Genomic DNA, 13,901 nt, shown 5'->3' on the forward strand with positions numbered 1-13,901 from the left:
CTAGAGGCCAGTGCACCAGACCACAATAGCCCACCCTTGACTACAGGTTTGATTGTGAGATTCAGATTGATGTGGAGAGAGCGGAGGGCCAGGCCTTCCGAGGAGATAAATTGGAATGAGAGAAAGGAATGGTGAAGTTGATATGGTTGATGTAACGGAACAGGACAGAAAGAACGAAAGTCCTTTCTGAGTCTGCGAGACATCAAAGATCAGGCTGCTTCTGCCACTTGGTTCCTGCATGGTGGAGTGAATCAGATGAGCAGGATATATGTGGATGGTGGAAGGAAACTGGAGCACTCGCTCATAGGTACAATGCACAAACTGCATGCAAATTGCACCTGAAGACAGAATTGAATCCAGGTCACTGGAATCTTGCTACACCGTGCCTGGATTATCATTCCTAAAAACAATCCTGAATTGCCGTGGGATAGCCCACAGATATGGATATGCTACCTCAAGAATGCTCTCACTAATCAATCCTGGAAATGAGAGACAGACATTTACAGCGCCTGAAGCAGGTGAAAGGCAATAAATCTTGTGAAGGACTCCACATGCCCCTCAAGTAAACTGTTCTCCCTTCTGCCATCTGCAGCACTTAAAGCCCTTGCATCCAGATTAGGAAACAGCTTTCCCCCCCCCCACCAAGCTATCAGACTCCTGAACTCCCAGAAGATTTGGGAATAGGGTACCGTGGATTGTTACTGTACAAGTCTTAATATTTTAAAGTCCTTAACATCTTTCTAACTTATATTTATGCAAATATGCTCTGTGGTCCTGGAGAAACACCATCTTGTCTCTACTGTGCAAGCATAGTAAGAACAATAAATAAAGGTGACAACTTGAATAAAGATCACATTTAATTAACACAAAGGTGCAATGATAAAATTCATCATTCATTTCAGAACTTCATGCTTCTCTAAATTGAAATGCATGTCTAATAAATGATGGCTGAAAGGGTGAAGAAACTGAGAACTATCTCAGATGTGCAAATCCTCCAAGTCATTGGGTTAAAAAATCAGAGATCTATAGGAACAGGCCCTGAGATCCAACTTATCCATGCCAATCAAGTTATCATCTGGGCGAGTCCCATTTTCCTGGCTTGGTCCATATCTTAAGTTCTTCCTTCCATATATCTGTTGAAAAGAGTCAGCATGGTGCATAAGTGTTGAATGAAATCTTAAGGAAGGAACTGTTTTTCAATTAAACAAATACAAATTGGTCTACTCTGGAAATTCAGTAGAAAGCCAAATTTAGAAGAGGGCCATGATTCAGAAAGTGAAACCAAATTGGAAATGTTGCTGCAATTAAGGAAGTGGTCATTAACTCCCAAAAAGTTTAAGAGAATGGCTCTAGGCTGATATTAGGTACAATTTTGGTCTCCAAATTCAAGGAAGGAATTACTCAGAGCTAAAGCTTAACCACCACCTGGGGTTTCAGGGAGATGAGCCAAGGTTCAAGGACAGATTAGTGGGCTGGATGAGCAAACCAGGGGCATCACTGAGGGATGGTCCCAGATGAAGGGGGTAAATGGGTGGGGAGAGGAAGATGATGAATTTCATTGCAGATGATGGAAATGACAAAGAATGGTGTACTTCGATGCAAGGTCAGTAGGATGAAACTCGACAACTGGGGCAGCTCTTTCTATTGTTCTATTTGGAGGGAGGGGTGGTGAGAGATGAAGTCTGGGATATTAAAGATATGTGAGAGAAGGATTCATTATTCACAGTAGAAGGGAAGCAATATTTCCTGAAATAAATTGCAGAAGTTCTGGAATGGCTGACCTGATCTTCAGAGTCAATATGTCAGAAAAATTGGGAGGAAGGGATGGCTTACAAGAGACAAGGTGGAAGGATGTATAACCTCCTGCACTTGTAATGTGACTGCAGTACAACAAATTTTGTGACACGTCATGACAATACATTCTGATTCTCCCTCTCCCTGCTCTGTCTCTGTAGATTGCAGTGTTTCCCACCTCTTCGACCATGTTCAGACCAAGACCCACTCCTACAGCCATGTGACCTCCATTCTTGACTTCACCACCATCTCATTCCATAAAATCTCATGGTATCCATAGTGAAAGTTAAACATATCAGATTGACGAACAGCCAAATATTCCCAGATTTCAATTTCATTTTTGCAGATTTTCAGTTTAAGTAATATATTGCTTTTTGGCAAATGACAGTCTTCACTTATATTCTTGCACTGATCATGGGGAATGATTGCTGGTACATAATATTTTGCTTGCCAGGCACGGGGTAGAAACAAGTCCTGCCCAAAGGAATGAACTTTTTGCCTTTAGCCTTTTTAAAAGTGCTCGGAGCAGAATAAGCTCGAGGGAATCTCAATCAAGTTCCTGGTGAGTGGGTTGGTATGTCCATAATTGGACACTAATTGGTACCAAATTAATATTCTCATGGAAATGGCATAAAATATCAAGAGATTACCCAGGAGATATATCGTTTGCCTTTAAATACCTCAATAAAAAAATGTATATTAAACCCATGACAGCAAAACCACATGCATAAATTACTTTAACTATTTATTAAATGTCACATAAACATCTAGTTGTTTACAAAATCTATATCCACAATTAGCAACAAAACATGAAGCTGCATTTTTCTCCCCCTCTCAACAACACCACAAAACAAATTCAATTCCTCAATTTGACAGCAAGTGATCCTTATATCAATAAACCCATTTCAATTCTCAATGCCCAACCTTGTATAATGAAGAAGGGGGGGGGGGGGGGGGGAGGGGGAAGCTACACTATAGCTAAACTAACCATGCATTAGTGCGATACAATAAATCACATGCAAATTTCCATGTTAATTGTTAATCCCCAAATTTTACATGAATCAATTTTCCATTTAATTATGACACTAAATAGTTTACAAAGAGATCCCAAGAGTCACAAATCTGATGAAGGTATTTCTGTCTTGATGCTTAATGTTTCCCATCCTCCTGTCCTTGCACACACAATTCTGTTGTCACTCTTTGTGAATTATTTTTCTCAGATAAACCTTTCAAAAAATAATGTTATTATCTTTGAACCTTCCCCTCCAGATGGTACCCCAGTGCACACCACTCAGCCCTTGCAATTCTCAGGTTTTCTTGCTGCACTTTGACCAGTGAACAAAGCTGATATTGTAACCCAACTTGAGGTAACATTATGTGTGAGATTTCCAGGCCTTCACACTACAACACCTTGAGGAAGAGCTCAAACCCAAATCTTTGGTAATGTATCTTTGCCTCCTATGGACACTGCTAGACCAGCAGAGTTCCTCCAGCATCTCTGTGCTTTTACTACAATCTCAGTGTCACCACAGCACCATCCTCCCTGAAGACATGCAACTCCTTTTGATACTGGTTTTAGCAGTTTTCCGCACAGCAGAAGCCTTGTATGTTTTCCCAAGGTCTGTGCAATCTCTTCTACCACAACAGGAACACTCCAACATCAATTTCTCTGGTCTCTCTTTGGTCCCTCCTGTCTCTTGTTCTTTTCCTATCCCTCTGTCTCTTTTCCTCCAGCTCCCCACCCCCTTCCCTCATCCATTCAGAAAGTTAGCTCCTAATGGTATCGTGATTGGTGTGAATTGACACCACAATCAGCATGGACGTTGGATTGAGAGAACCCGTTTCTGTGCTCCACCACCCCATGATTCTAAATTCAAGAAGATAGGCATCTTGTTCAACATTTATTAACGCACGGGAAACAAATGGGAGAACGTTAAATGGTACACAATTACTAATTCGCGTAAACGACAATACAGACATTCAACTTGGACATCACTTAGGCTCTGACAATGGTAAATCTGTATTCAACCCAGTTCACTTATGCCTGCCCCTGCTCCTGACAGTCAATGGGGGTGTGGCTCTACTGCAAGTATTGATCTATCGCAATTCTACAGCTCAGATTCAGTGTAGTGCACGCCTTACCCACGAACCTTCCAGTGAAGTCCACAGTAGTGACCTAGCATGGTGCGGTGTCCACAACAGCAACCTGGCATGGAGCAATGTCCGGAGCTTGGACCACGAGGCAGAGAGGACGAATGTGCTCTATGCTGGTGCTAAATACTGTGCTAATCTGTGCTACTAGCTAATGATGACCGTAGGTGATTTAAATTAGCCAACGGTGAGTTGTCCACTAATTAGTGACTGGAGTCCAACCATGACTGACAGGTGATGTGATTTCTGAATAAGATTCAGATGGGGAGGACTTGAGACCACCTGCAATACACATATTCCAGACAGGCAGGGAGGGCACGTTTCCTCCATACACAGCATTCCACTTTTGGAAGCCACATAACTTGGAATTACTATGATGAGAATCAATGACTCTATGTACGTTATGACTATAAAACAGGAAAAGAAAAGAACATTTTTTTTTAAAAAATGATACTAATTAAGCAGATCTGTTTACACATACACACAAGTGCCTTCCATATATTGGACAAGGCACATAATCAAATTCAAAATGACAGGGCCTCACCAGCTCTCCCCACCCCCCCCAACCCCAGTCAAACAGGGTCGCTGTGTTACCAATGGACCAGGATGCTGTGGGAGCCACTCCAAGTGTGAAAAGGGAGGGTAGTAAGAGGAATTTGGTTGCCAACTCACATCCTGGTTCCTAGTTCCTCCTGGTGAGCTGGCAAATGTGAGGACCTTTACCACCAGCAATTGCGAGCAGGCAGTGGAAGGTCGTCCATCAGGTGCCAGAACCCTCTCTTGGCTCACGCATCCCGCACCTTGGCCTTGCACTTGGGCGCTCCCTAATCACAGAACCCAGATGCCTGTCACAGTACTATCCCATGGTGAGGCGGGGAAAGTCGGCTGATGTACATCCAGGGTGTACCCTGGGCACCCAGTTTTCCTGGGCTGTCATCTGACACAAGGATGCCATTCTTGCTTGTGTTCCCTTTGAACAGGTGGCACAAGTGCCTTTGTTGGATCCCTGTAACAATAGCCAGGAGGAGATGGAACTGAAAATTAGCCAATTTAGTGATTTTTTTATCAAAGCTCCTGAACGCCCCCACCATGAGGTGTTTGTTTCTGATAATGGGAATTCTGGGTGACACTGTCAGTGTCAAATGAAATAAAATGTATACAATGTTTCTTACTATTTGATCAATGGCTTTACTTATAAACTGTAACTTTAAATTTGACACTAAAAAATTGTTACATTGAATCTGTGATGCTCTAATAAGATCATTACTACAACTCAGAGTGATTGAAAAAGAGAAAAATAAAGCATCCATTACAAACTCCGCGCCCAAATTGCGAATCGCAATAGGTGCAATCGAATGTCCAATGTTGTGGTTTAGGTTTCCATGACAACAGCTGTTTCTCGTCTTGTTGAGGAAGTTCTGCATATTAAGTGACAAAAGCTCCTACGGGTAAAACAAATTGATGGCTGGGATCAGTGATGAGATTACAGCCATCTTGTTTTGATGAGCATTTATAGACCCTCACATCGAGAAGGGGTACAGCTTGAAGGGTAGCCTTCTCCTATGGGCTGGGGTTGGTGGGGGAGGGTGGGAGCTGACATTAGAGCTCTAAAGATAGTCAGGCTCCACTGAAGGAGCACCACAGAGGAGGCTGGTCCAGGTCGGAGTGGGCATCACATGGGAACCTCCACATCTACAAGATTTCCCCTACCCCACAATGCTCTCTTCAGAGAACACACATCTCTGTGAGACACTGGTAGGGTCATGTCGGTAAACATACACCCAGCCCTGAAAACTTGAGCACAAGTTTGCCACTCCTTTTATTCTGATCCCTCCAGGATCACCATCCCAATTGCCAGTCCCATGAGGAGCAAGACCACTCCTATGTTCGGGGCATGAAGCACTGACTAAATAGCCCACCAAGGCACTTCCCTGGGAGGTGGTGCTTGTGGATGCCCTCATAGGTATCCACAATCAGTGCCCACTCCCTAACAATTTGTGTCCCCATGCCAACAGTATTCCAATGCGGCTGGCCATGTCGGCCCCATTCTTGGAGGGCAGGGAACCTGCAGTCACCACCCGTCCCTACAGTGTGGTGCCATCATCGATTCCTTCTGGTGGCGCCTGCAAGGCTTTGGCAATCGTCTAGTCAGACAGACAACCCAGGGAACTTGCTTCTCAATGAGAGAGAAAGGAATTTCTCCCCCCCATCTCCCAACTGAAGCAGCTTCATGGCAAATATTCATCTGACTGCTGGTGGACCAGTGCTTTTCTGATTATCCAAAACACTCAGGATTGAACGTGTATCGGTCAACTGCATTTTTCAGATAAATAAGAAATGGCTGTAAGCAGCCCAGTAGCATCAACAGAATACTTGTATTGGCCATCAATGTCACTGATCCCCAATTCCTCCCCACCACCTTTGCCAATCCTGCCCAAGACCCCGAGATCCCTGCTCCTGTCCCCATCACCAATCACTGACATCTTCCCACCACTATCGCCAAACCTGCTCAGGTGCCTAAAGTCCCTGCTTCAATTCCATCTCAGTAGCATCAGTATAAAACAACAACAAAGAACAAGGGAAGGTTTTTCAAGCTTGCAATAAAGTTTAATTCTTACCTTGAGTACATTTGAGTGCACAAGAGCTCCCGTTGAATTCAAAATAACGCTCACAGTTTGAGCACAGTGGGTAAAAATTGTTTTCAACCTGTGGCATCGTGTCACTGCCAAAATTTCATTTTGGATAACACAAAATGTTGGTACAAAGTGGTTTTGGGATCATCGGAAAAGTACTGTATTGGTCCCTTGCCCAGTTAGCCCCTTAGAGAGTAATCCTGGGACTCCATTATCTCACAATGAGCACCCAAGGTCCTTCTGTTTTCAGCTACCTCCCCTTTTTGGAGAGTCGGCACAATGCCCTCATGGCAGACCTGGGAGAGCGTGGTCACAGGTCGGCGTTGTAAAAGCTCTGGAGGAGGAAGTGTATCATGGGACTCAGTTTCCTCAGGGTTATTACCATCTGTTCGTGCATACTGTGACAGATTATGTTCTATTTTATATTGTATATAGATATATTTTAAAGGAGATAAATTGAGGCAGGTTTTTTTTTAGTTCAGGTCACATATAGATATAAACACTTCATGAAATACCTTCATTTAAAATACCTTCACACAAACTTTGAAGAATGTCTGTCAGGACTTCACAAGTTGGTGTTAATTGAACATGCTGCGGAGTAACAGATTATTGTTTTGGAAAGCAACAGATGAACAAACTCAAAAGATTGGGTCTGGTGCCACAGTCTGAGCAGTTTGCTGTTCTAAGAGGGTAGTTTTCTCTGAGAGAGAATTCAGTTCTACAGTTGAGCAGCAGCAGCTGGGACTGGAACATGACAACCTGGCAATCTTGTGGAAAAACCCCATTTTGAAGCCAGGTTGTGAGTTCTTAGTGCAACCTGGTCAAAGCTTGGCTGGCTGCATAATGTTTCACTTGAAATAAGGGAAACAGGAACTCTGTGGTGACCTGAAAGAAAGAGGTTATCATGTGGAAAACCCTGATGGGGTAAGTTTCTTCGGCAAGACATTAATGTGGCTGATCTAAAGGAATCAGTTGTGGGTGTCCAGCGAACAACAAATCTCTCTGAAAACTGACAAGAACCTTCCTGAGTTGTAGTCATTTACCTTTCAAGCACCAAAGCCTGGTTAAATTCAAAAATGCTAAATTCTGTGCACAGTATAAGAATTGCCTGATACCAGTGAACATGGAGGAGTGAGAAGTGAGATTTGACTGTGAATCAAATAACTTTTCTGAACTTACACACACATTACATGCACGTGCACTTAGAATTAGAAGGGGGTTAAGTTAATAGTAATAAGCTAAAGTTTGATCCTGTTTTCATGTTTAAAATTAATTAAAATCAACTTTTGTTTAAATAACCATTCGTCTTGGTTAATTTCTATTGCTGGTGGGTTTTGGGGTTCTCTGAGCCCATAACAATACCCATCCCCCCCACCACATGTTAATCCCCTCCCCCATGCTGGACAATGGCTTGGACTTTCTTGAGTCAAGCTGTGAGCCAGACCAGGGAGCTTCTTGCAGCTGCTGTGTTTCAATCAACTTGGAAGCTGCCACCATGATTTAAATTTCAAAGTTGGTCACTTGGCTTTGGGCATCTGCACTGCCTCTTGCAGATCACAACAGTCATGTTGCAGGGATTCTATCTCCCTATCTTTCTGGGTGCCCTAATTACTTAATTTGGATGTGATGCCCCACTGGCGCCTAAGCAGGGATATCAGTAACCATAGGGCTCCTCTACAACACCCACGACCTTGGGAAACTAACTCAAAGTGGGAGACTACATGGCACCCTATCTTCTCTCTGTGGGGGTCCAACCTATCGACCCAATCGACTGGCATGGCTTGCCAGTCACGCCACCAAATTGGTGAACCCCTGATGATCATTAGTCCACCCGAGGATTTTATAATCTGATCCCAGGGTCCCTAACGTTTGCCTCTTGCTGCCCCCATTTCAGAAATTAAGACTCCACGTGTGTCCAGTCTTAACCCTTTGAACCCTGTTCACAGCACCATTTGTTTTGATGAGAAGAGAATCAGGTTGATGGGTTCTCAGAAAGACAAGTCTGGACACAAGTATTACAATCATATGTACCTTTCATTAACACATGGGAAACAAACAGCGGAAAAGGTTAAACGGTACACAATTACTAATTCACATAAGTGACAACACAGACATTCAGCTTGGACATCAGTTAGACCCCGACAATGGTAAACCTATATTCCATCCCACTCACACACTATAAACATGGAGTTTTAAGCATGCTCCCTGTTCCCTGATCAATGAGGGTGGAGCTCTACTGCAACCCTTCCAGCAATGTCCACAGTAGTGACCTGCCATGGAGCGGTGTCTGGGGCTTAGATCACGAGGAAGAGAGGACAAATGTGCTCTGCGCTAGTGCTAAGTTCAGTGCTAATCTGTGCTGCTAGCCAATGCTGACGAAAGGTGATTTAAATTAGCCAACAATGAGGTGTGCACTAATTAGTGGTCAGAGACCAACCTTGACTGACAGGTGATGTGACTTCCGATTAAGTTTTAGACAGGGGGACATGTAACCACCCAAAATACACACATTCCAGACAGATAGGGAGGCCACGTTTCCTCTACACACAACAATGGGAAATTTCTTTTTAAAACTTACAGAGGTCACTGAAAAACTCATAAGGAGTGAAAAAATGAAGTATGAGAATAGGCTAGCAAATAATATCAACAAGGACGCAAAAAGGTTTCCTCAAGTATATAAAGAGTAAAATAGTGAGAGAGAGTAGATATAGGACCACTAGAAAATGACAGGGTAGAAATAATAATGGGAGACAGGGAGATGGTAGAGAAACTAAATTAGTATTTTGCATCAATCTCACTGTGGAAGACATTAGCAGTGTGCCAGATGTCAAAGGGTATCAGGGAAGGGAAGTGAGTGCAGTTACTATTTCAAAGGAGAAGGTGTCCAGAAAGCTGTAAGGTCTAAGTGTGGATTAATCTCCCAGACCAGATGGATTGCACCCTCGGGTATTGACAGAAGTATTGGTAGAGATTGTAGGGACATTGGTAATGATCTTTCAGGAATCAATAGATTCTGGTATGATCCTGGAGCTCAGGAAAAATAACAAATGTCACTTTACTATTAAAGAAGGGAGGGAGATGGCAGAAAGGTTATTACAGACAGATTAGCCTGACATCAGTGGTTGGGAAGATGTTGGAGTCGATTGTAAAGGATGAGGTTTTCTGAGTACTTGGATGCTCATGACAAGATGGGGCAAAGAAAGCATGGTTTCTTGAGGGGAAAATCAGGTTTGACAAGCCTATTGGAATTGTTACACACTTTTCTGACTTGGAAATATATTCCTGTCCTTCACTATCACTTCATCAAAATTCTGAAACTCTTAACTTTCTCAAGTATGGAAAATAAATCTCGTCCTGTCAATTATAGCCCACCAATGAATATGTAAAACAACACAAGCTTGTATGTGTTTACAAGGTTTTTCTGGCATCTTGACATGTTATTCTTCCTTCCTAAAAGAGTTGAGCACGATTTCATGATCGAGGTGACCCTTTACTTCACAGAATACAAATTCAGTATTGCCATGACTTCATGCATGTTTCAGTTGAGATTTCTAGTTAATGACAGGTGCTGGCATTCTCTAGCTGTGTTTCAGGCCTCTGAGGCAAGTTAAGTGAGAACCTGTCCCCAAACCATTCAATGCCCACAGGCACAGTGCCACAGTGGGACAATTCAAGCCTTAGTTACCCTTGCTTGATGCTCAAATACTTGAAACAAATTGTCTCGGTGAAAATAATGTTTACAGTATTTGAATCTCTGTGGTGAGCTGCCAGTTCATTTGTTATGCTGGTGTGATGCTTGCCTAACAGAAACTAGAGTATGTACCTGCTGAGAAACTTCTGGCAAGAAACAATTGTTGGTATTGTCACCTTTACTGAAAGACTGTAAATATTCTAAAAATGCTAAATTGACAACTAAAATATTCATGGATAAAGCATCCCTGAATGTTAATTAACATGTAGATTTTTTTTAATATGTTGTTTATCACAATTTTCTTCAGTAGCAGCTGCCATTCTGCACAAACAAAAGTCCCAAACATTTACCGAACTTGGCATTGAATAGTGATAGCTCAAGTGCAGTTATTTGCCTTTTTGTGTATAATAGGGTCAGTACAGAAGAAATTTTATTCTTTAACTATCCTATTTTCCTGTGCATCTTAACCGTGTGGTTTCCATGGCTTTGAATAACCTGTGCTGACCTTGTCCTGGATTCAGAGAAGGAAAACACACATCATTCACGAGGAGCATACTGCTGCCAAACCCATTGCTCACTCTGTGGAATGAGAAAAGAATCTTACCTGCTCTTACCTGTTCATGACTAAAGAGATGATTCCATGGGGAGAGTTTCAGATTTTTGGATCATTGGATTCTCTTCCAGGTTTGACCAGAGCCACTTCAACTCCTCAATATTAGTGTCCTTTTTCCTTTGGAAGTCCTTCCCTATCCCTATTCAAAACATCAGTTCCTCTTATCATTAATTTTTAACCACTCTTTGGCTTCCATTGAATTTGTGCTTAATCTATATAGTATATAAGATCTCCTCTACAATTTTATTCCATGAGAAAACATGAGAAAGTCACTATTCTCATCCAATCAGAGACAGAACCACAGCACTTAAGGTTCAAGTGTGACTTCCTTCTCCCTTGATGAAGGGCTCAAGCCTGAAACGTTGATTATGTATCTTTATCTTCACTACATAAAGGCACTGTTTGACCTGCTGAGTTTCTCCAGCATTGAGTTTTTACTTAACTGCACCGCATGTGACAACCAAGTTCCCAACTCAATCAGTCCCAAAAGTGAAATATGGCCTTTGGAAGTTTGGGGAATGGTGTGTGGCACTGGTGCGCTGAATTGAGCAAGTTGTCTCATAGGGCTGACAGGATGTGGAAGCATTAGCCAACAGTAAGAATCTCGTATAGAGGGCACAGATTTAAGGTGAAAAGGGGAAATTTTAAAGAGCACCTGAGGGGTAAATTGAGTAGTTTTTGTCTGAAATGAATTGTCAGAGGAGGTGGAGGCAGCAGGAACAGTAAATAAAAATCTTATGAGCCATCTGAACAGTTACTTGAATGAGCAAGGCATATAGGGATATTTAATTAATGCAGCCAAATTACTACAGCAGGCATAATACTTAACATAGATATGATGGGTCAAAAGGCCAGTTAATATGCTGAACAACCCTATGATTCTAATTAAAAGTACAGCTTGCTGGTATTGACAGTGCAGGACCCACTGGTGGGATCTAATGACTGTCTGGACTTGTAGAAACTGTTAATCTTGTCACAAAAATAAAGAGACAAACACTCTTAAGCACAGCAAGTCATGTTATTTCTTCTTTATTCAACATGATTCCATTAAAGCCTCTCTCTCAGCTCCAACCCCACCCCTCACTGCCTGAATGGCTGCTTCACCAATGGCAACCGGCCCTATATGAAAAAATGTGAGGGTGCGTGGCCGCCATGCCCTCAATGGGCAAAACCCTGGAGAGAGTTAACTTTGGGCAGGCAGAAAGGATAAAATGTTGATTTCAACGTAAATAAAACTGAAGAAAGTAATCTCAGATGAGAGGGATGTAGCGGGTTGGGTCAGACATTACAGTTTGGATAGTGTTGACAGTTGTCATAGGATACAACTGGATGCAGGCAAGATGCAGAGTTGGACAGAAAATTGGCAGATGGATTTCAATCCAGGTAAGTGTAAGTTGATGCATTTTAGAAGGTCAAATTTGAAGGCAGAGTACATAGTTAATAGCAGGATACTTAACCATATGGAAGAACCGAGGAAACTTGTGGCCAAATCCATTGATCTCTTGAAGTCACCTTACAGGTTGAAAGGATAGTTAAGAAGGCCTATAGTATGCTGAGCTTCATTAGTTGGAGGATTGAGTTCAGGAGTCATGAGGTGATATTGCAGCTCTATAAATCTCTGGTGAGACCTCACTTAGAATATTGTGTTCAGTTCTGGTCAACTCATTACCGGATTATGAGACATACAGATAAGGTGGACAGCCAGCATATATTTCCAAGAGCAGGAGTATCAAACAACAGAGGACACCTGTACAAAATCAAGGGAGGTAGGGGAGATGTCAGGGTAAGTCAGAGAGTTGTGGGCAACTGGAATGCCTTGCCAGGGGTGGTGGTGGAGGCTGGGACAATAAGGAATTTTACAGACTCTTAGACAGGTACATGGATGAAAATGAAAAAGAGGGTTTTGAGGTAGGGAGAGTTTAGTTTTGTTTTGCATGTATAGGTTGGCACAACATCATGAGCTGAAGGGCCTGCATTGTTCTTTGAACCTACACTCATATCTTATTACACATAGAAGTTGGAGTGGAGAAATCAATCCAATTAATTAACATTACATCCAATGGTGATGATCTGTTGTTCCTATAAGCAGAAGTTCAGAGGATTGCTGTATGATCATTCACACCAGAGAATTGATAATGAAATCAATTTGCTTACAAGCAAAGCATAAACACACCTTTTCAACAACTGATAAAAATCTTTCCAAGCATTTTTACATTTTTCAAGGTGACCCTGGGCTTTCTATATTTATACCACAGTGAACCTTATATTCAGAATCAGGTTTATTGTCGTGAATATGTCACAAAATTTGTTGTTTTGTGGCTGCAGTATTGTGCATTAAAGGTGCAAAATTGCAATAATTATGATTCTGTAAATATAACAGTTAAAAATAAATAATTAGTGCAAAAAGAGAAAAAAAATTGAGGAAGTGTCTTTAGGTGCTTTGTCCACTTTGAAATCTGATGGTGGAGGGGAAAAAGCTGTTTTTGTACCACTGGGTGTTCATGTTTGTGCTCCTCTCCCTTCCTGATGGTATCAATGAAAAAAAGGCATGGCTTGGGTGGCGAGGGTCCTTAATTATAGGCTACTTTCTTGAGACACTGTCTCTTAAAGATGTCCTTAATTGTGTGTGGACTAATGCCCATGATGGTGCAACCCTCTTTAGCCTTTTTCCTGTCCTGGGCATTGGCACCTCCTTACCAGACAATGATGGAACTAGTTAGAATGCTTTTCACAGTACACGTGTAGAAATTTGTACGTGTCTTTGGTTTCATACCTAATCTTCTCAAACTCATAACGAAATATAGCAGCTGGTGCACCTTCTTCGTGATGGCATCCATATGATGCCCCAGGATAGATTTTCAGAAACCCTTTAAAAAAAAATGTTATTCTATGGAGCCATCACTAACATAGCAACATTATGAGGGATATAGATAAGTTGGACAGCCAGCACTTTTTTCACAGTACAACAGTAGAAAATACCAGAGGACATCCGTGTAAGATGAGTAGAAATCAAGGCTTA

At 42.1% G+C, this 13,901-nt stretch overlaps 1 protein-coding gene across 12 annotated transcripts in view; it reads left to right on the top strand.

Moving 5' to 3' along the window:
- LOC138761898 (contactin-associated protein-like 5) overlaps positions 1-13,901 on the top strand; it is a 1,131,905-nt gene that overhangs the window by 968,669 nt on the left and 149,335 nt on the right. The window contains exon 21 of one of the 12 annotated variants that reach the window (XM_069934832.1): positions 1,956-2,101. The exons of the other annotated variants lie outside the window; for them this stretch is intronic. Coding sequence (XP_069790933.1) covers positions 1,956-2,074 — 119 coding nt within the window. The 3' untranslated portion in view covers positions 2,075-2,101. Of the gene's footprint in view, positions 1-1,955; positions 2,102-13,901 lie in introns of those variants that run through there. 12 annotated transcript variants of the gene reach the window in all.

The sequence above is a fragment of the Narcine bancroftii genome, chromosome 4, assembly GCF_036971445.1.
Source record: "Narcine bancroftii isolate sNarBan1 chromosome 4, sNarBan1.hap1, whole genome shotgun sequence".
Classification (NCBI taxonomy): Eukaryota; Metazoa; Chordata; class Chondrichthyes; order Torpediniformes; family Narcinidae; genus Narcine; species Narcine bancroftii.